General features: G+C 41.6%; 1 protein-coding gene across 1 annotated transcript; it reads right to left on the minus strand.

Moving 5' to 3' along the window:
- Positions 1-1,822: 1,822 nt before the first annotated feature.
- etfb (electron transfer flavoprotein subunit beta) lies at positions 1,823-22,444 on the minus strand. Its single transcript, XM_084336509.1, has 7 exons — positions 22,312-22,444; positions 19,542-19,700; positions 10,224-10,382; positions 9,632-9,694; positions 7,139-7,297; positions 3,183-3,400; positions 1,823-2,541 (listed from the first exon to the last, which is right to left on the minus strand). Exons 1-6 carry the CDS (start codon positions 22,363-22,365, stop codon positions 3,230-3,232), a joined length of 765 nt encoding a protein of 254 aa, XP_084192635.1. The 5' UTR covers positions 22,366-22,444; the 3' UTR covers positions 1,823-2,541; positions 3,183-3,229.
- Positions 22,445-23,024: the final 580 nt, after the last annotated feature.

Genomic DNA, 23,024 nt, shown 5'->3' on the forward strand with positions numbered 1-23,024 from the left:
TGTGACTGTGAGACCACGCCTTTCACGTCTTACATTACATTAAAAACACTTCATTTAACCTATCTTTCGGTTGGATCTACAGACATGGTTTATGGGAACTAAGAAAATACACGATTTAGCTATGGTGACATTTAGTCCCAACTTGCTTGATCTCTACTAGAAACATAACAGATCATTCAGTCAACCAAACAGTCATGAGAAAGTGTGGATATCTGGATCCTGTGCAGTGAGTGAACCAAAGGGCTTGATGACGCCAACAGCCTGAATACTTTTACCAACGGATTTCCAGTTCCGCGTTCGCGTTCTTGCTTTCACTTATTCCTCGTCTGGGTAATAACGTGCCAATTGGTAACCAAAATGTTTTTCTAATTAGTGCCACATAAACAGGCTTTTTAGAACGGTATTCCACATGCATAATATAAATGTACACGGAGAGTGGATATGTGAACTGGTTGGATTGCATTCCTTGGGGGCAGATACAAATCCCTCTGCTGGCCTTGTCCTCTGGTATATAAATATGACCTTGGCGTCGGTTGTAGAGAACCACAGGGCGGTTACATAAAAAACATTAGTTACCATGTATATTAATTCTACCAAATGTCGCAATGTTATGAAACATGCTCAGTGTAATATAAACCATTGGCTTGGCTCCCTATGAGATTAATTAGACCTACATCTACAATTACAGCATCTCATCAACCATGTTATTGAAATTCTATTTCTTAATTCACTTAAACACTTTTAACATCAATATCCTTTCATTTCCAGGAGCAGGCAACCTAATCCAATTGTACACTGGGATGCCATCCAATAGCATCAACCTCTCATCTGTGGAGAACTTTCAGCATAAAACAGGCTAATATTTGGTTGGTTAACCTAACTAAATGTAACCTTGCTTTTCAAATTACCTCCCCAATAGCCTACAATATTTTAGTTGAGCCTATAGCCATGCTTTGAGGTGGCTCAGTGTAATATAAACCGGATATTAAAAGATTAAATCCAATGAAAATATTGTTTTTCAATGTTGTTGCATTTTTTAACAATTGGTATGTTGACATAAAATTACCCTTTGTTGTCGTCTACCATCCTGGATATCAACAAAATCAAGCCTTTTCCGATATTGAATCTACTTCCTCTGAAGTATTGCATAACAGGTTATCCTGATTGATACTTCATAACAGGTTATCCTGATTGGCCCATCAGTGAGTTGTCAAGGATATCAGAAATTAAACTAGTTTGCTACAATTCAGTTTTTATATATATATATAATTTAAATCACAAGCAAGTATGCTGCAATGAATATCTTGGATATGATATACTTAGATCATATTCAGTTTGCAAACCTTATGCAATGCTAGCAACGATGCCTGCTGCTTCCATAATAGATTTCTATACTATAATTCCAGGTATTATTCAGATTCCTGTGTTAAATGTTGAATGCAAAACACATGAATAAATGCTCCTAGTTTTTATTTTATTTTTCATCTTGGTACGCATGGTATGAATGGGATAATGCCCTTTAAGCTTAACATTAACATATTTTGGACTTGGCGGAAGCAACCATTCTACATGGTTCACGCCTCCACATCTCAATTAAAATGTTAATGTAGCGCTCATCTGGCATTATCACGTACTTAATTCCCCATAGCATACTGGGCTCATGAATTTGAAAGCTTCATGTATTGACCAACTTGACATCTCAGCATCTGAAGCTGAATTCTTTTTTTATGACTGAATTAAAACATCATTGTAATGGATATTCATTATTTAATATATATATTTTATTTTCATAAAAAGGCCAAAGAACACGATAAGTCGTTGGTAAGCTTAGATAATAAAAAGATGCTTTGCTTTATTGTAAGGGTAAGAGTTCTGTACAATCTACACAGAATTGAGGCGCTTATGGTACAAAGTCAACTTTGTGTTTTTGATCATTTTCCCCGTTACTCGTAATGAGAAACACTGTCGAGGCAGAGCTGCAACCCATCCCAGTTACATTACATCAACTTTATACAAACCGAGTCAGTAGACATGACACTGATCCTGAGGTACACATTGAGCTCAACACGTTTGGGTCCATATTTACACATCATATACACAAACTGCACAGCTTCAAGTGTGTGTGGCATTATAGGTGTACATGTGGGGGAAATGACTGAGCCGTGTTCTGTTAAAAATGGACCATACTCCTCGTTGCACTGAATGTACAGTGCAACACATAACAGGAACATGAATGAAAGGAAGTTACTGGCTAGGAAATAGTGCATTTAAAGCGTAGGTGCTCTATATACCAGGTCGCCTACAGACAAATACATAATAACCAGATACACTGTGCGAATTAAAATGCAGACCAGGACTCTCCCGGTGGGCTTGGCAGTTGCTGCAACAGGACAGTGCTTCTCAGTACCCCTCTTCTCTGAACAAACACAGGAGTCACAGTCTCAAACAGAGGGATTAGGTGGATGAGTGGGCTTCTTCTCACGAGCAGTCAGTCCTCCGGGTCCACTTGCTTAATGATGTCCAGTTATTCAGACAAGAGTCCTGCTTATGCAAATTAGAAAGAGACAAAAGAATAGTCAAGTGTTCTGAGACAAGCATGTCTCCGTATCTCACTGTTTGCCACTCTGCCTCAAGTGGCGATTCACAGGCATGACACTTTGACTCATGTTCTGAGAATCTGCCCTCAAGCTTTGCATCTATGACACCTGTGTTGTCGATACAAATAGATACAACAAAAGATAGGGAAACAATTCTATGCTTCCGAAAAAAAATTAAAGTTCTTTGCAACTTTGCCACAGAAAGTATAGACCTTTTCAGAACAATTCTGTTGCTAGGGGAACCGCTTTGGCCCCCATTTCCTGTCAGCTATTGTATTAGCAAATATTGCAACAGGAAATTAACAGGGGCCCATTTTAGAACGTTTATGTTGTCAAGTTGGAAAAGGTCTATAAATGTTGTAATGTACCAATTTATACATTTATAATACATTATATATTGTGTAAAGAATATTGTTTACGTAAGACATGTTTCCCCCTCATTCATTAAATCAGCAGTACCCACCCCATGTACTGCTAGGTACATCTGTAGACAATGGCAGTTCCTATCACCCAAGAGAGACAGAGACGCACAGATAACCAAAGATTTGGGAGGAAACCCTGGTGTGTAAACCAACCAAGACTCACCCTTCTGCTTGTCCCTGTGCTCCGTCCTCCCAGTGCTCCCAGCGCCTCTATATCCTCCCCGATTCTTTCAGTTTGGCGACCAGGTCCGCCACCGTCTCCACCTTCACCCCCGCCTGCCTCTGTGGTGGCTCGTCCACTCTCAACACCTCTATCCGTGACGTCAGGTCCACCCCTAGCTCTGCTGCCGTCACCTTGGCGATCTTCTTCTTTTTGGCTTTCTGTGTGTGTGTGTGTGGGGGGGGGGGGGGGGGGGGGGGGGCAGATAAGAGGGAGATGGAAATTATTTCTTGGAATATTTCGTTTCAAAAGACGGGAGACATTCCACAAGTGCTGATAATAGCAGTATAGCACTGGTACCCGACGACTTGAGCGGTATCATTCCTCCTTGTTTACATTTAATTAGCCTAATTCACAACACTTGCTACACATTTTCTCTTGCTACAAAGAAACAACCAAGCTTAGTTACCCTTACTCTTAGAGTAGACACTAGGGATGGGAATGGGCAGGGACCTCCCGATTCAACCCCCCCCCCCCCCCCACCCCCAATATTTGAGTGCCGATTTTTATATGTATTGCGATTCTTTAAGTATTGCAATTCGATATTACAATTTCTGTTCCCTTATTTAAACACTAGATCATGTTAAAATGATAACCTACTTCTAGAGACGAAGCAGATCAGATTTATTTCCCTGTTGCTTCAGTATCTTGCTATTTAAATGGTAGCCTTTGGATTAGGCCTAGGCTAATTGTTATGGGGTGATAGGGGATTGGCTAATGTATTATGGCTAGTGCCAGCAACTATAAGCTAGCAATTAGATTTGCATGTTGAATGCATGTACAAAACATAGCTGGTTATCTAGATTTAACCGCCATTGTATATTCATGATTTTACTGGAAGCCCAGGAAACCAAAACAACTTAACTAGCTAGGTTAGCAAGCTAAGTTTTTGTAACTTGTTTGCGTTAGCTGGCTGCTTCTAGTCCCCAAACAGCAGTGAAAGCTCTGGTGTTGCTTTGAATAGGGTTTGGTCTCAATCATTCAATTTACATTTAAATTCCCTGTGGACAACCTTGCCTAGAAAATTGTCTTCTTATACAGAAACGGAACCAGCTTTCATTTGATTAGTAGGAAGAGAGTTGTCGAAGCAGTTATATATCGCAATAGCTCTGCTCTATATTGGGACATCCCCTTTAGCATAGGGCTACTTGAAAGAATTTAGCTACCAATGCACCTGCACCTGTCCAGCCACGCCCACTCTCGCCCATGCACTTAAGAGGGGTGTGACCGTACTTCCGCTCTTCCCTATTCTTTCACAACGGAAGTGTTTTTGCTACAGGCACACGTCAGCAGTGATAGTTTGTTTATTTTAGTTTAGATTCTTGTGTTGCTATTTTTGTCAAAATGGCATCACCACCGCCTGGGAAACGCCAGCGGTCACCGTCACGACCTCCTCCATACGCCACGGGGCTCCCTAATCCCACGCTCGCTATTACTCATATAACTAGGGTTATAGGATAACCTTTGTTTTCTTAGTCCTGGACTATGGTGATGTAATTTATAGGCATGCTGCAGCCTCAACCCTTAAATCCTTGGACTCTGTCTATCACTCTGCCCTCAGATTAATCACTAATGATGGATACGACACTCATCACTGTGTCCTTTATGAGAAGGTTGGTTGGTCCTCTCTGATGGAGAGGCGCAACAAATACTGGTATTTTTTGGTAAGCTACCTCCATATACATCATTATTGGAATGGAATTTTGGTACCTATGGAACCCGTTCTAGTGACTGACTGGTGCTTAAGGTCCCTCTAGTTTGCTCGGAATAGGGTAAATCTGCATTTTGCTATGATGCCCCTAGCTCATGGAATGAACTCCAGCAGTCCTTAAAGCTCGAGATAATAATAATAAATTATATATTTGTAGTGTTCGCTATGATCCCAAAGTGCTACAGGGTTTAAAACAGTTTAAAAAATATATCAAATATTTAGTTCTGCCTGGCTACTTTGCCGTCATTTAGCCGACGCTTTTATCCAAAGCGACTTACAAGTTTAGTTCTGTACAACAGGTCAGCAGGCAATCTAGTGAGGTTAAATATCGATTCAGGAGGCAGTGTATCATTATCAAAATAGTCACAAAAACAGAAAGTGAATAGATTTTTTTATCCCGTCCCTAGTACACATGCAAGAGTATTGGCCTTGGAGATGGTTTCTCCACCAATCATATAGTACTCGAACTCATATGCTGTTGCTCAATTATCGTAGAGCACACAGAAGGTGCTTTTCATTCCTCTTCCTGGTTTATGTGTCTCACAGCCAAATACAGCCCACCTAGCATTTTCAGCGGACACCCAGACTGATTTCGCTTATCAATTCATTTTGGCCCGCTGCCTCTCCTGGCTGCACGTGATACAAATCAAACGCACCTGCGTCTCACCGCGCAACAACAAATGAATGTCTCGACTTTCCAAGCAAACGCACAGGGCGTGTTTTTAGTCAATAGCCTAACCCTGCTTTCATGGGCCACTGGAGGAGGACCCAGTATTTAGCCTTCAGTTGTACCTTGTGTTTTTATTTACTTGTAAAAGCTCTTCAGTCATCCGTTTTCACTCAACTCAGGCCGTGGTATTATTCTGTTGTATCAAATTTGACTTCATCAATTGAATTATTGCCAAATCATCATACAAACTCTGAAATCAAAACCATGGAAATTATTGATATGTAAAAGCTGAGATATTATGTTTTGTGTGTGTGTGCATGCATGCGTGAGTGAGTGAGTGAGTGAGTGAGTGAGTGAGTGAGTGCATAGTCCAGAACCAGTTGAACCGGTTGAATTGCTAATCTTACAAACTCTTGTGGGTTTGTAAAACGAATATGTATTATTAGGTTGCAAATTCACCAATTACTTTCATTAATTTGACATAGGGATACCTACTCTGAAATCAACGCTGTGGAAAGTATAGATTTTGTGGTTAAAGCCGAGATGAGATTGTGCGTGTGTGCACGCGTGTTGTGTGTATTCTACTTCATCCAATAGTCCAGAAGAGTTTATTCTAGAATTGCTAATTTTACAAACCCTCATGGGTGAATAATTAATTGTAACCTAATACCGGTATATGCAATTACATGTGTAAAAGCTAAAACTATAACAAGCCAAAATCCTTTAAACAAATAGCCTTCCTTGTAGTCATTGAGGTACCAGAGAATGAACAGAAGTGAATTTACAATATTTTACAATCAAAGCTGGTATGCACAAATTTAATAGATAAAACAAAATGAACCAAAGTGCACCAAATAAATTTAAATTAAAATAAATAAATATTTCCAACGCACACCGGGATACTTTGATAAGACACTTTACTTGATGAATTACAACAACAACAAAAAAAGATGTAGCGAACTACGCGTTTCATGTGTCCACTGTGTAGCTTCTTCAGATTGGCTCTGCTCAGACATTGTAATCAAATAAAGTGTCTATAGAAGTATCCTGGTGTGCGCTGGAATATTGTTTTTGGTTCACCCTGAAGCAGCTGGCACCCAAGAGAAAAGCACTGCTGTGCACCTGGTATCTGTTTTAGACAAAATTACCAATTAAGCTAGTGACCTCAGGAAAATGAAAAGCTTTTTTATTTTAAGTGTTATTATGTGTCCGGCCAGCAAAATCATCTCTATTTTTCATTTCGGCCCCTTTGGTAATGGAGTTCGACACCCCTGGAGCCTCAGTCAGTGTAGTGGAGACAGAGTATTATTGACTTTCTTCCGCTTCTGTTTTCTGTATATAGTGGCAAACATGTAATTATCTCTCTTCTTTCAAAATTAGAGTAGAAAAACATTTTATATTTAAAATGTACAGTCAATAAAAATTGCAACCAAGGGATCATTAAGTAAGTACCGGTACCCATCCATCTACCTATCTATATCTATCTTTCAGTCTTGTACGTGATTATGAGCTTTGTACCATGATGTTGGGCAGGGTGGCGTATCTGGGGGTGTTGAGTCGTAGGTCTGCTGTCAACACTGCTGGCATGTTGATCTTGATGGTCTCCAGCCCACCGTCAATCTCCCTCACCACTTTAAGCTGCTCTCCTTCAAACGTCACCTCTGATGCAAAGGTGCCCTGCAATAGTAAACATACAGTCTACACTCAGGAGTCAGGACAACAGAGGAAACGTGTCCCTATGAAATAAGAGTTAAGAACAGATCTATTTGCCCATTTTCCCTCCAGGTTGGAAGAAACAGCGGTTACTATGTGCTATGTTAGTTTGTTCAATGTGCCTGCTTCATCCTTTGAAGATCACAGGGTGGGACATAAAATAGCTCAACAAACCTGGAAGATGCAGGAGCCACGCATTTCTTCTCTCACACAGAGCAAACAACAAGAAATGTTGCCAGTGAGGGAATACTGGGTGAAGCTCTTTCCTACGCGTGATGCTTGTTGATAATAAAATGATGTCTTCTCCTTGGTCACTGTTGAGTGTTTTATTACTACTTGCGGTGTGGACAAAATATAAGCATACAAAATAAACTCAAAAAGTGACTCAATGTAACTGAAAACAAACAAACGAACACGGTAAAAAGATAGTGTGGCTTCCCTGTGAATATTACCCAAATTCCCTGCCGCTGCACACCTGTGAACCCATACATATAGATTGCACCTGAGCACACATGAGCCCCGCCTCCTGAGCCCACTGCCTGCTAATTGGTCAACACTTTCATGATGACACGGTGCCTTCATACAGTAACATAAAAACAGAAAATCATTAAATTGGCTACAACACATACCTATAATATTTAACAAATGCAGAGACCATCTATTACCAGTAATTATAATTACCAATCTCCAAACAAACTTGCACAACATTAAGTAGATCATCCACTGTCTGCAGGAAAGACCAACTGTGTTGACAGACAAGTCATTAGCCTACCAAGGACAGCTGACAAGACAGTAGCCCATGTGTAAGATGTGGCCTACCATTTGTTTGGGGAAATCCTGGCATTATATTTGGGACAATTAAATAGTAGCTGTATGAACACACAAATCACTGATTGCCATTATACGCAACATGTGCAATGTAAATGTATTTTGACAATAAAAATCGGGAGCTAAGCCAAACATTCTACCACTAGAATGTCATGTAGCCCAACCTCAACAGTAGGCTAGCCTTATTGTCATCTGAGCCAGTCCAAAATGCTGAAGCGCAGGTTGGATGGATGAAAAAGGATGCAAAATGGCAAAAGCCAGTACTGCATTACATTCCTTTTATAATGAGGGGCAGAACAATGATGAGCAGCTAAATGCCCCAATAGTATCTTACAGTTTACCAATGAATGGCAGCATTCCTGTCAGTCTGAGCAGCAAGGAATGTGCAAACGTTCTCAGGTTATAATTATACGTATAGCTATGATAGGAATATACTTGGAGGAGACTCCAGGATCAGATGATTTCATAATTAGCCAGTGAGATGCGGCTTACCATAATGTAAAAACATGTTAGCCACTACTATGAAAGATGCGCTGTAGCTTATAACCATAACCTAACATTAGCCACTACTGTGAAAGCGAGTGAGTGAGTGGGTGAGTGAGTGAGTGAGTGAGTGAGTGAGTGAGTGAGAGTGAGAATGAGAGTGAGGGAGAGAGTGAGAGAGAGATTCACAATTACATTTGAGTACTTTACCCTGCTTTACCATCTCCAGTGTCAGCCAACTGCTGGCATCCAGAGCCATGGCTCTGCTAGCATATGCAGCGACGTAATTGACGTTCCTGCCAGTTGATTGGCAGAAACGAGAATGAGGTTGCTGCAGAGGCTAGCTGTTAGCAGACAATGGATGCGGTAAAGCAGGGTAAAGTACTAAAAACGTAAAGCGGTTGGCACTTTTTTCCTTCTGCAAGGAAGGAGCACAGGAAAGACGGCTGAGATTGAGACAACTGTGTAAGATTGTCAATAGTGACACAGTTGTCTCGATTAGGGGCCAACACTTGACCAGGCTACCGCCTGGTGGAGATAAAAATTCTGTGAGGTTATTCTAGGTTCAAGGGCTCCATCTTCTGGTTGAGCAGTGGAACAACATCCTAGGGTGACCACTGAGTCCATTCAGCCTTTGCCCTAGTGTTGACTTAACTGCAGACCTGACTGACTCAAACCAGTCTCCACTATCCACGATAATGTACTCTAGACAAGTGACATAACAGGATATCAGCAACACAGCTTAATTTGACTTTGAGACAATGATCATGTAGACAGTTTTGTATATAGTATATTACTATTGCACTTTACTGTTACATTTGCACTCAGGTTGGATGCCAAACTTATTTTCATTGTACTGCACTTGTGCTGTATAATGACAATACATTTTAATCTAATCTTATAGTAGTAGATAAGAGTTGAGTCAACACAGTCTGGTCAGTCTAGTTTGAAGTGATGGACTATGCCCCGACAGGAGATGAAACTGACCTGAGGCCAGTCCAACATGGCTGCTGTCATTTGACCGGTCTGGTTGCAGTCGTCATCGATGGCCTGTGAATAAAAGAGTAGACGTTCTTGAAAAATACATGACAGACGGAGTATGTGCCAGAAGTGAAAGGCTAACAGATTAGTGCTGCCGACAAACAACCTTGATCAAATCAAGTTAAATAAGAATGTGCTATGTGATGTGTTTGGCTTGAGGTGGATATTCTTAGAAGCCTATTGTTGTGATCATATACCAAGCCAAATATACCGGTGTTGTTCTTTTATGCCAAAGATAAACCTTTTTGCATTTGTTGGAAATGTTAATGCAAAAGAAAACATTCCTCTCAACATTGCATGCCAATGTAATGACTTCTATAAGCTCTAGTATATGTAATAATAAGTCATAGAACAGTTTCGCCAACAGGGACTGGTGCGTATGATTTTCTCAGACGCCAAAACACTGGCAAGGAATTATATATTTTTTTTCATAGTGGGAGCATGAATAAGGAAGGCTTCTAAAATAAATCCTGAAGCTTCCCTTTAAGGTTAAATGGCACTGGAGCGGTCACTACTAGGCACAGCATGGATCTCCAACCTGTTTGCCCAGGATGACGAGTTTAGCCTCCTCCTTCTTAGCCAGAGCAGCGAAGATCTTGGAGACCTGCAGGGGCCCCAGAGTGTCGTAGTCCTTCCCGGTCACTTCCACATGGATGCCACGGTCTGCGCCCATGGCAAGGGCGGTACGGATGGTCTCCTGGATCAAAGACAAACAGTTGAGACGTGGAGCTCTCATACTGCAATACATAATAAGAATAACCTAAAACAACGCAACTCATGGTCCTCAAGTCCCAAGTAGTCATCTGGAATTAAACAAATAAGCTCTGCCCCATGAGAAACAACGTAGGATATTGCATAGAACAAAAAAATGTTAATTTCGGTTTACGGAAGCATAAACAACAATTAAACTAAGTGAACAACATTAATTTAGAGGAGAGTTTCGAGGAAACACTGTTGAGCTTTGATTCTAGACAACAACAAAGCGTGATCGATTGTTTCAGACACTCCTCACATTAATTTGCCTCTAGATAGTCTAATCCAGTAGTTCTCAAAATGGGTTCCGGAGGATCCCCAGCTAAATGGGTAATAGTTTAATTTAACTAATAGTTTATTCAGTAGAAGTTAAACCCAATGAGAGAATGTACAATAATGACCATTCTGATCCCTCTCCATCTCCCCACCTACGACCATTTTATACAGTAGTTAAATTCTTAAGACCAGTCCAATTCCCAATTCTCTTCTCAGAGCAGGGTCCCAGAGACAAAATCGTATCAAATTGGAGTCCTTGACATGAAAAGGTTTGAGAACCAAGCTGAAGAGGATTCTGAGACAAGAGATTGATTGAATTGATTGATTGAAAAATGTATTAACAGATTGCAGAATGGGTACAGTACAGTACAGCTCAATACATACAATTGTTAAGGGGATGCAGACCAGAGAAAGACTTTCGTCTTGTTTACATCAGGGTCCCCCATTTTCAATTCATCATAGAGAGAGTCCTTATCCTGGAAGATCACAGTGAGACCTGTAATTGGAAGTTGATTCCATCACGTTTAGCGCCCACTTGTACTTGCTCAAACATGTTTGCCCTCTTGTTGTAATGCGTTGTTGTTATCATGAATGTGCGAGTGCATTGGAATGTTTATGGGTAGAAAATGACATGCTGCCACCAGTGGTAAAAAGTTAAACAGAGTAGCCTACAGTAACATGCACATTAATTTCCCAATTAGGAGATAAAAAGGGTATTCTTTCTGACTTTAAGTTGGCGCATGTAAAGCATAAATAAAGCATGAACATTGGCATGGTGTACCTTTCTGTGTGTTCATAACATTTCATTTAAAAAGATTTAGCGTAAAAGTAGCTAAATTACGTTTATAGGCGCGGCTGGGTAGCGCAGTGGACTAAGCACTCGCCTACCACCGCAGAGATTCTGGGATCAAATCCAGCTGTCAGCGGTACCTCCGGCTTGGTCAGTCGTCCCTACTAACACGATTGGCAGTGTTAGCGGGTGGGAAGCCGGTGGGGTATGTGTCCTGGTCATTATAAACTGCGACTCCTACTGGTCGGTCGGGGCCGCTGTTCAGCAGGGAGGGGATCTGGGGGAGATAGTGTGAACCTCCCACACGTTACGTTCCCCCAGTGAAACTCCTCGCTGTCGGGTGAAAAGAAGCGGCTGGCGACTCCACATGTATCGGAGGAGGCATGTGGTAGTTCTACACCCTCCCCAGGCCGACAGTGGGGCAATGCGCGCAACGACCAGGAAGGGAATTGGCATAACGACTAAATTGAGATGGGTGAAAAATACAGAAAGGCCCAAAAAAATAATAATAAATAAATAAAAGAATTTCAACGTTTATGTTTTCGTTCACTGCGGAACTACACTCTACTTTGGCGCTGCTGACCGACGTCACCACAGCGTAGACTCCTGGGCTGGCTGTATTAGGCGACAGCACTGAACGACAGGCGTTCTAAATTAAAAACCTTATATAACTAACTTTATTTTAACCAAAAATGCTTAAACAATAATGTTAGTGATAGAAGTGAACTCATTTTGTGCAAAAATGGAAAGCTTGCCAATGTTCATGAGGCAGAATTATTACAATAGCCAATAATACATTTTCCCAATGATAAATCTCTATACGGGTGGACTGCGCAGGAAACTAAAGTGACGTCAGACTATACAGAGTTCAAGTTCAAGTTTCAAGTTTCTTTATTAGTTGTCATACAGAAGTACAGAATACTTTTATACAAAATGCTTTTCTGTTACGCTCCAGAGACTGTGCTAGACAAAAAAGATAAGTATAAAATAAAATAAAATAAGTATAGCAAGTAAAAAATAGAAGTCACGTACGTAGACACAAGTGTTCAGTATGTACATATGTACAATGTTCAATGCAGAGTAGGAGTAACTGAGTTACCATACAATATACTATACAATATACTAGGGCTGCAACGATTAGTCGACATAATCGACGACGTCGATTATAAAAAAATCGTCGACGAGGAATTGTTGCGTCGATTAGTCATTAAAAAAATATATATATATTATAATTTTTTTTATTTTTTATTTTTTTGCACTACCTATCTTTGTGAAAGTAGCTTCTCAGCTCTGGTCCAGCCAGCTGAAGACTTCTTAGCTTAACATAACTTAACATAACTAACTAATGGGATAACTGGGGATGTTGTTTGGTCCTGACAAGAGTCTCAAAGCAACTCTGAGGTCATGCTCAATGTCCAATCTGTTCCTCTGCTCTGTCTTCAGCTGGACCAGAGCTGAGAAGCCACTTTCACAAAGATAGGTACTGTAGTGCAAAAAATAAATAAATTATATATATATATATATTTTTTTTTATATAATTGTTTTTCGATTAGTCGACTAATAGAAAAAATTATCGACAGATTAGTCGACTACCAAAATAGTCATTAGTTGCAGCCCTACAATATACTAATATACAATATACTATATAGTGCAAAGAAGAAATGGGATGAGGTACAATTTAGGTACAATTTACAGTAAGGTGTACTGAGGTATGGGTTGTAGTGCAAATTCTTTGCCAATAAATATAAAGTGTGTTTAGGTGTTCTAAAGTGTGTAGAGTGGGTGCTGCAGTGAGTTGTTTGTTTAAAGTGAGTGTGTGCGTGTGGATGTGTGTGCTGTGAGTGCATTTGATGGTTGTTGCATAGTGTTATTGTTCGTTGAGCAACCTGATGGCCTGGGGATAGAAGCTTCTTCTGAGTATTTCTGTGCTTGCCATGAGACTCCGGTATCGCTTGCCTGACCGCAGCAGTTCAAAGAGGCAGTTGTTTGGGTGGCTGGAGTTCTTGATAATTCTCTTAGCCTTACCCATGCACCGCTTGTTGTAAATGTTCTGGAGAGTGGGAAGCCCCCCTCAAATTGTGTGCTCGGCTGAACAGGCCACTCTCTGTAGTCTACTACGGTCTTGTGCGGTGCTATTCCCAAACCAGGAGGTGATATTGCCAGTCAGGATGCTCTCTATTGTACATGAGTAGAAGTTCTTAAGGATCTTCTGACTGACTTGGAACTTCCTTAGGCGCCTGAGGAAGTAGAGGCGTTGCAGTGCCTTCTTCACAACACTGTCAATGTGTGTGGTCCATGTCAAGTCCTCGGATATGTGGGCTCCGAGGTACTTAAAACTGTTCACTCTCTCAACCGGTGCCCCGTCGATGCTGAGGGGGCTGTAGTCCCTGACTCCCAACCTCCTAAAGTCCACAATCATTGATTGATTGATTGAAAAGTTTATTAACAGATTGCAGAATGGGTACAGTACAGTACAGCTCAATACATACAATTGTTAAGGGGATGCAGACCAGAGAAAGACTTTCGTCTTGTTTACATCAGGGTCCCCCATTTTCAATTCATCATAACATATATGACATACATGACATACAGATAGACAGTACTGCTACATCTATACATTTATGACATATCAGATTTGCAAATACAGTACTGTTTGTGATACAAAAGTGTCCAGAAAAGGAGTGTATATACATTTGGCGTAGAAACTGTACATTGGAGGAGGTTGGATGGGTGGGGTGGGGTTGGGTGGGTTGGGTGAGGGCTGTACATTGGAGGTGGGGGGGGTTGGGTAGGGGACACACACATTTTACACTGTACATTGGAATACTGACAAAGCCTTACTTGGTCATTTACTGTACAACTAGGTTAGGACATTTGTAGGGGCCAGTTTCGAATTGCAGTCTCACGTAGGTGTTTTTTGAGAGTGTTTTTGAAAGTGGGTAGTGATTCACATTCCTTTACAGCTTTAGGTAGGGCGTTCCACATTGATGTGGCATAATTGCGAAACGTGTTTAGTCCCTTGTTTGAGCCGAATCTGGGTTTTACATGATTTGTGGAGCTCCCTCTGGTGTTGTGATCGTGGTATTCACTGACCTTTGGGAAGTATTTTGACATGTACATGGGTACCTTGGTCGCGTAGTGTATCTTGTAGACCAGGCCCATTGCAAGTTGCTGTACTCTGTCGTCTACTCTAAGCCATCCTAGGTTGTCAAAGTGGGCAGGGGTGAGGTGGGTTCTAGGAGTCAGGTCAAGTAGTAGTCTGACTAGCTTGTTTTGAGATGTTTGTAATTTGTTTTTTAGTGCCTTTGAGGTGCTTTGGTACCATGAGGTGCAAGCATAGTCGTAGTACCCTTGAATGAGTGCTCCTGCTAGAGTCTTCAGGGTATTCTTGTTTACCAGAGAGGAGATCCGGTACAAGAAACGCGTTCGTTGGTTGACTTTTTTTATTACATTGGATGCCATTTTGTCACAGGAAAGATTAGCCTCTAGGATGGAACCCAGGTAGGTAATTTCATCTTTTCTTGTGATAATATTGTCACCCACTGCAACCGAGAAGCCGTCGGTGTTGCTGAGTTTGTTATTTGAACCGAAGAGAATGGACTCTGTTTTGCCCATGTGTAATGATAGTTTGTTGTCGGCGAGCCATATGCAGATTTTGCCTAGTTCCGAGCTGAGGGCTTTTTCAACCTGTAACTTGTTCTTGTCAGAGACCAGCAGGGCTGAGTCATCCGCAAACAGGAACAAGTTGCAGTCACAAGCTGACGACATGTCATTTGCGTAAATTAGGAATAGTAGCGGTCCTAGTATGCTTCCTTGTGGAACACCACAGCTCACTGTGAGGGGGGGGGATAGGGTACCGTTTACTTCCACCATCTGTTCCCTCCCCTCCAGGTAGGATTGTATCCAGCTCACTGATAAACTATCAAAACCAATTGCTTTTAGCTTGTCAATCAGAATGGTGTGATTGACAGTGTCGAAGGCCTTTTGTAGGTCCAGCATGACCATGCCGCAGTATTTGCCCGCGTCCACCTCTTGTTTAATGTGGTCGTTCAAGTAGAGAAGGCATGTGTCAGTGGAGTGGGATGTTCTGAAGCCAGATTGGAATTCGTAGATTAGATTTTTTTCCGCGAGGTACTTTTCGATCTGTTCGTATACTATTTTTTCCATGACTTTCGAGATGGATGTAAGGTTAGAAACAGGGCGGTAGTTACCCGGGTCTAATTTGCTGCCCTTTTTGTGCAGGGGTGTTACTCTCGCAATTTTGAAGTCCTTGGGGACGTGTCCCTGTTTTATGGAGAGGTTTATTATGTGTGTGATGACTGGGGTGATGGCTGCTGCTGAGTATCTGAGGAATTTGGAGGGGATGTTGTCATGGCCAGTGGCCTTGTTTGGTTGGAGGGCGCTCAGTTTTTTTGAGTACCTCATCTGTAGTTACCATTTCCAGTTTGAAGTCGTCTTTGTGGACGCCTAGGTTCTTGTAGTATGCTACTATGTGTTCTACCCCATACTGCCCTGAGTGGGAGGGTAGTTTGTTTACCAGTGTTGTGGCTATGTTTGTGAAGAAAGTGTTTAAGTAATTGGCTACATCCAGCTTGTCTGTGATGAGCGTGTTGTCCGTCTTTATGTTTATGTTTGAGAACCTGGTTTTAAGTTTTTTACTGCAGCCTAGTTGATTGTTGAGTAATTTCCAAAGTTCACATGGTTTATTTTTGTTTTCCTCGGTTTTGTCATTGATGACATTTTTTTTTAGCAGTTTTGATCATGGAGTTTACGTCATTTCTTAGTCTGTTTCTTTCTAGTTTGAGTTCAGTCACGTGGTCTTGGAGTTCACTGCTCGTGCTTTTGGTAAGCTTTGACTGGCTTTTACGAAACTCTGAGCATTTTTTGTCTCTGGCTTTCATAGCGGTCAGTATTTCAGTGTGCATCCATGGCTCAGCGCGATTTTTTACCCTGGTTGTAACTGAGGGGTACAATTCCCTGACTGTATTGTTAGATATGGTATTTAATACCACTACCTCTTGTACTTTAACTTCTGGCCATCCAGTACATGATATAAATATGATGAACACTTTCCCACCTGATGAAACGAAGTCCACACAAATGTACAAATCGAATATTTAATATAGCAAAAGGTATATACAACGTTCACTTGTTTACACTTATGATTTGAAATGCACTTGTATGGCAAATGAGTATTCGTAGGTAAATCAACATTGAATGTCCAATCTCTGGTTACGCAGGGAGTAAGTATACAACCTGTTTCTTTAGGAAACTATAGCGATGGTACTTAAATGATTATAGCTGGATACACTAAGGGGGGGGGGGGGGTCCCGCTGGTTGTAAGACAGTAGGAGGGGGGGGGTTAGAGAAGCCGCTGGCGGTATCCCATCTGGCCGACGATTTCTTGGGAGAATTCAAAGTCTTGAACACGGTGCCCACAGAACCTCGGTCCGCAGACGAATACAGCTGGACCCTCTGGTGGACGGTAGCTGCCGGTCCACAACGGAGAGACGTGAGGCGACCTCACTGGTGTAGAGCGCCGTCTCACCTGGAGTCCTCTCCGGGGGGTAGTTCCAACACTCCGCAGTGTTGGCCGTTATCCATGGAATAATCAAAGCACCCAAAGCATAATCCAAGCCGTGGAAGGCTCGCCGTCGTCCGGGTAGAGTAATCCAATATACAGGTCCAGTCGCCCTGGCCCGGAGCTCCTCGGATGCAAGCACCACTAGTGGTCTGCCCAGCCTGGTTAAGCGTCCAGATAACGTCAGGAACGATGGGGGTACTGATAACTTTATAACTCTAACCGAACGATGCACCATACATAAATAGACTATTATTAGCTTAATAGAATACGTCCAACTTGACGGTATAGTGCCAAACTATGACTATTCAACTATTAATCCACACGATATCTCAATGCCTATTCTGAGGCCAAGTAGGCCTTACTGCACCACACGTGCGTCGTGGGTGAGGCTTCGCGTCTGTTACTCTGTTGGAGGGTAAAGAACTGGACTAAAAGAAAGTTCTACTTTACTTGCGCCATATATATATGCGCTATGAACAAATAGTACCATTCGTATTTCGCCAGACGTATTCCTACGCGGAACCGGGGCTTGCCACGACATGTTGGGCGGCACGATTGAACTTGAACCTAGGGGTATGGCTGATGGCGCCAGGTTCTCGTCCAATGGTAGAATGAAACTATTATGGGCTGTTTAGTAGACTAAAGGGATATTCAGTGCATATTGTACAAGGAATATACAGGGGATATCAAACGATATACAAATACTATTTAAATATATATATATAAATAAATACATATATTCGGTTTAATCTGATCCTTCACAACACTGGTGGTTCTTAGGGGGGCCATGTTGTTTAGTATTGATGAAAATTTGGTTTTGAAGCCAAGCCAAGTTTCTTCAACCAGTGTACCATTGAGTTCATCTGACCAGTCCAGACTCTCCAGTTCAAGGTTAAAGGCCTCGCTAGAGTAGGTTTTGAGGTCTCTAGATGTGACTGTTTTGTGACAGCCAGCCTTTAGTTTTAGCTTTTTGCGGGTACAGAATATCATATAATGATCACTTAACCCACATGCTATAACCCCTTTATTGGAGATCTTGGACTTGTCAGAGGTCAGTATGAGGTCAATGGTAGTCTGAGTTGATTCACATATCCTTGTGGGTTGGGTGATTAGTTGGCTGAGGCCGTGCAGATCACAAAACCTATTGAAGGATTTGAAGACGGGTGCATCTTTTTGTTGCATATCCGTGTTCCAATCCCCAATAAGAATTTTTTCCGCATCCTCAGCTCCAGCTAAGCACACATCCAGAGTATCATAAAAGCCAGTTTGATCTGGCGGTCTGTATATTGTGCCGACTAGAACAGATTTTGCCCTTTCATCTCCTTTCTTTTGCTGACATTCAGGGAGAGGCTGTTCTCTTGACACCATCCCACCAGGACCATGACCTGTTGCAGGTAGGCCCTCTCGTCGTTTGCAGAGATCAGGCCCACCACTACTGTGTCGTAGCAAATTTGATGATTGTGTTGTTGTTCCGCTGTGCCACACAGTCATGCGTGTACAGAGAGTAGAGGAGGGGACTCAGAACACAGCCCTGGGGGACCCTATGTTGAGGGTGGCAGAGGCATGTTTACACTTGGGTTTTGGAGTTGGATGTTAACAGAACAGTAAATTACTGTCTGATAACCATATCTGTTCACCATCTATCTCCTTTCTTCAGAACTACGGGCTGACTTTAGTCATTGTCCTCCTTCACAACACAGGAAGCAGCAGGGGTTTAGACAGAATGAACAAATAAATACTTCAGTAGTTTTAATGTCCATGTACTACATACAGAGAGATTTATGCGGAAATGTGGCCAGGCGATTCCCTCAGAAACTGTTATGTGAAGCTGCCTCGTGGTGCTAAATGGCCAATAAATATTTACGATATATTTACTCATTTAAAGTAGATAGTGGACACTTCCAATCACGAGGCCAGTGTGGTAAACAGATGCCAGAAAGCTTAATTACCAGCAGGCCTGTGGAGTGTCGCCTTCTTGGGTTCAAAAAGTGTAACTTCATACCGAATATGTATTTCAATGGAAAACAATGATGGAAATTCTTTCAAATAAAATACTTGTTGACCGATCGGAAAGCTATTCCAGAATTCAGGTTCTTGGGCTGATGTCAGCCTATGTGCAATGTTTCATCCAAATCAGTCTTGTAGTTTGCAAGATTTGTTGAATTGCACACAGAACCGATCACATAATTTCCCCCTAGCCTTCCACCTGGTGGAGATAACGATGAAGCATTTAGCTCAGCGTTTTGTCAGATAAATAACTAAATGTAAAATACGCATCACCAAACAAATGTGTCCTACCCAACAACAGAAACATACCTCCAAACTCAAAATTATTATCCTTCTCCTGTCCCGATAAAACACTCACACAATATGGCTAAAAAAATAAGTATGTCTGGGCGATGACTGTAACAAGGCAGCGTGTGTAGAGCCTGATGGTCTTCAGTCACACCCACCTGAACCTGCTGTGGCCCACAGCTGACAGCCACCACCTCCTTAATCAGCTTCTTCTCCTTCAGCTTGACCGCCTCCTCCACGGCAATCTCACAGAAGGGGTTCATTGAGTGTTTCACGCCATCCGTCACCACGCCGGTGCGGTCCGGCTTCACACGAATCTGGGGAGGGCAGGCGGACACAGTCACTATAATGGCAGCACAGGATGATAGAAATAGGCCAGATAGACTATCCCAGGACTAGCCTACCAGACAGGGTGACAGAGAGGCTGGGGAAAGCCAGACACGGCAGACAGTGTATTCAACTAAAAGGCAAAGACACTTGCTGAGTGACGGTTTTGGGACAATAGATGTTTTATGAGATGTGCCTGTAGTGTGTTAATTGTGTACTCTCAAATTTTGAGATTAGGGTGGTTTTGAGTATGAACTTAACTCCCTACTGCTCCACTGGAGATGCTCAGTGGTCAGCAAAAATATCTAAACCTCCGCCCTCAAAAATAAATAATAAAGTTTGTCTGAGAAAACCAACAGTTGTGATTGGAGGATCAAGAAAAGACGGCAGAGTTTGAGATGGGTCCATTGGGCAGCTCCCAGATGTTGTGTGTGCACGACTATGAAGCAGGATGTTGCTTTAAAAAAAGGAGCAAGTGTGTTCACTTATTCTTGCCTGAAAGAAAAACAATGTTGAAAAACATAATGATTGAAAGAATATATGTGGGCATGGGATTGAAAGAATATATGTGGGCATGGGAACCTGGGTATTACTAGTAGTAACCTATTGATGTCTAAGAAGCCTCAAGAATAGGATAATCTTCAGCAAAAGAATGAACCAGAGTAGCGTACATTTAAAACATCATTGGATGTCCGGATCAGATTGGACTCAGAGCCAATCGTGGCATATTTTAATTGATCTGTATCGGGTATATTAAGCCCAATCAAATTCAAATAGTTTTTTGTAAAAAGAATAAAAGAAAACCATTAACACATTGAGTGCCACACCCCTTCCGGGAAGTGACCCTTTCCGTGCCGCCCATTAAACCCATGTAAACGTAGTTGTAGTTTGTAGAGCTAAACCTATATTTTATAGTATAGCTATGGGTATAATAACGCCGTCGAGTCTCAGTGAGCTGCTTCTGGTCAACGTGCAAAAAACAGATAATTTTTTTCATCAGTACATTTCCGTTTTATACCATTTTGAATATGAACATAGTCTGGCCGCTTCTGAGCAATTCCAGGGAAAAGACACAACTTAACTCCCTACTGCTGAGCCGCCCCCCCCCCTCCTGCAACCCAACGGCAAACAGCCATACACATAAAACACAGATAGCTTCAATAGCTGTAGAAATAAATATCAGATCAACGCAAGCTTTCATATATGGTGTCCTTACCTGGTCTCTGAAGTAATGCAAAAAAAAGAATCCAATAATCTCATCGCCATTCCAGTTATCCACAGCGATCCTGTCTCCAACGTTGTTGGGCATTGCACTTTTGGCAAACAATGTGTTAAGGCAAAGCTGTGATGTAGGCTATTTATTTCTTTAAGCGAAACTATTTAATTACCAAGCATATCTTACCTACATTGAAATGGTTTTACTAACTTAAATATAGGCTACTTGATGTGTGCACTGTGCTGCTATATTATCTAGAAAAATACAAATATCGGATTGAGACTTAGTATCAGCATTTGAATCGAATTGGGATCGGGGCAGATAAATTGATTGAGACAGGTGACAGCCCTAGTAAAGTTTAAAAGTATCGATTTGGGCATCGCTTAGTAACCAGCATAACTTTAAAGTAACGATTTTTCGATATTTGAATCGACAATTCAAACTATACCCAACACTCTACTCGAGTCATGAATGCCTAGACCTGTTCTTAAAGCCACAGAAACAGACTTGGACTTAAATGTAATTTCATTGTTTACACTTCCTGGCACTGATTTCATTATAAAATGCCTCACATTCAGCTTTCCCATCTCATAGTTTAGAAAAGCATTGGTAATAATAGAGGACATATACAAGTAGATAGAGCCTGGCTGCACTATAGATCCAGTTAGGTGCAGCTGAAGCAGGAGCAAGCTGACAGTCAGATAGAACAGCTGGAAAGAGATACTGTTATCAAAGCTTGGCTTCTACAGTAACAATCAATATTACCCTGTGAAGGTTGTCAGGAGTGACAGAAGATAGGGTATATGTATAGACAGTCTAGCTATTATACAGACAATCTTTATATAGGCCTAGCCTAATTATTAACCTATATAGCCTACTTACATACACAATTCGACCATTGACATTTTTTGTAATGTTAACAAGTGGTGACCTGATATGATCTCATACACAGTGGTGGTATGTAACCAAAATGTTAAACTTCAAATTATTTTCCTAACTTTATGAGGACTGTATGATGACATACTATAGACATAATAAAAAAAAACGGGCGACGTTAGGCAAGCAACAGTTTACCTAAGCAAACCAACTGGCTAACGTTAGGTGGCATTCCATTTCCTTGAAATGCAAAAGTCGCTGTAATGTCGACCTTGCCCTTTTTTTTTTTTTTTTTACTAGCCAACTAGTTCTAATCAGCTGCTAGACTAAAGACATTGGAATGAATAATTAACGCTAACGTTAAGTGAACTGACAGCTCTGATGCTTGCTAGCCCGGCTAGCGCTAGCATCAGCACAGTGAGTCAAGACCTGCGACAAGAAAAAGTATACACTGACGTTACGGTGAATTTGCATGTCGGTTGAATAATTTTTCAATAATGGGACATTACCTTGACTGCATAATCAATGACACGTTTAACTCCAACAAGAACCCGGCCCGACATTGTAACGTTAGCCAACTGTTTGTAACAAGGTTTGATAGACTACAGCCACAAAGACGCCGTAATGGACCTTCACCCAAGGAGAGGTCGGAATTATTTTAAGGTGATCCCATTCGAGAGAAAGGGGGCGGGAGCTACAGGGACCGCCTACCATTTAAGCCAATACAAAGCTGGGAGAATTGGAGACCATTCATCGAATGTCAGTTGTAACCAATCACAGAGTACATTACGGTGCCCTTGTGAATTGTGTCGCAAACAAAACACCTGGAATAAGCCGTTCCGCGGTATGTAGGGTAAAGTTCACTAAAGAACTTGTATGGTTGAGCACTTGAGCCATATCAATTATTATATGGGTTGAACACAGAATTTGGCAACTGGTGATTTAGGAGATAATATTGAATTAACGTAGTAGTAAGTAATAGTAGAAGAACCTTTCTAAATTTCATCAGTCTTACCATTAATCTACAATGTAGCGCCCACTGCTGTCCCTGTCGTCCGCTGACAACACCACCATTCCCCCCAGTCGTCAGGCTCCTCATTAACTTCCATTCATTTTGGGGACGTAGTCTAAATATACCGCAGTCTAAGGTATATAAAAAATAAATTAAATACTGCTGTCCAGATTTCAACAATCAAATTAAAATTTACTTATTTTATTTATT

Source organism: Notolepis coatsorum (genome assembly GCF_963971535.1).
Source record: "Notolepis coatsorum genome assembly, chromosome: 19".
In the NCBI taxonomy this organism is placed as follows: domain Eukaryota; kingdom Metazoa; phylum Chordata; class Actinopteri; order Aulopiformes; family Paralepididae; genus Notolepis; species Notolepis coatsorum.

Bases quoted from the DNA above. Each gene is read 5' to 3' on its own strand.
- etfb (XM_084336509.1), bottom strand. From the start codon at position 22,365: ATGTCGGGCCGGGTTCTTGTTGGAGTTAAACGTGTCATTGATTATGCA. The intron at 19,701-22,311 runs GTAATGTCCCAT...TGCCCTCCCCAG, and splicing joins TCATTGATTATGCAGTCAAG to ATTCGTGTGAAGCCGGACCG. The intron at 7,298-9,631 runs GTCAGTTTCATC...TTACTATTGCAG, and splicing joins CCATGTTGGACTGGCCTCAG to GGCACCTTTGCATCAGAGGT.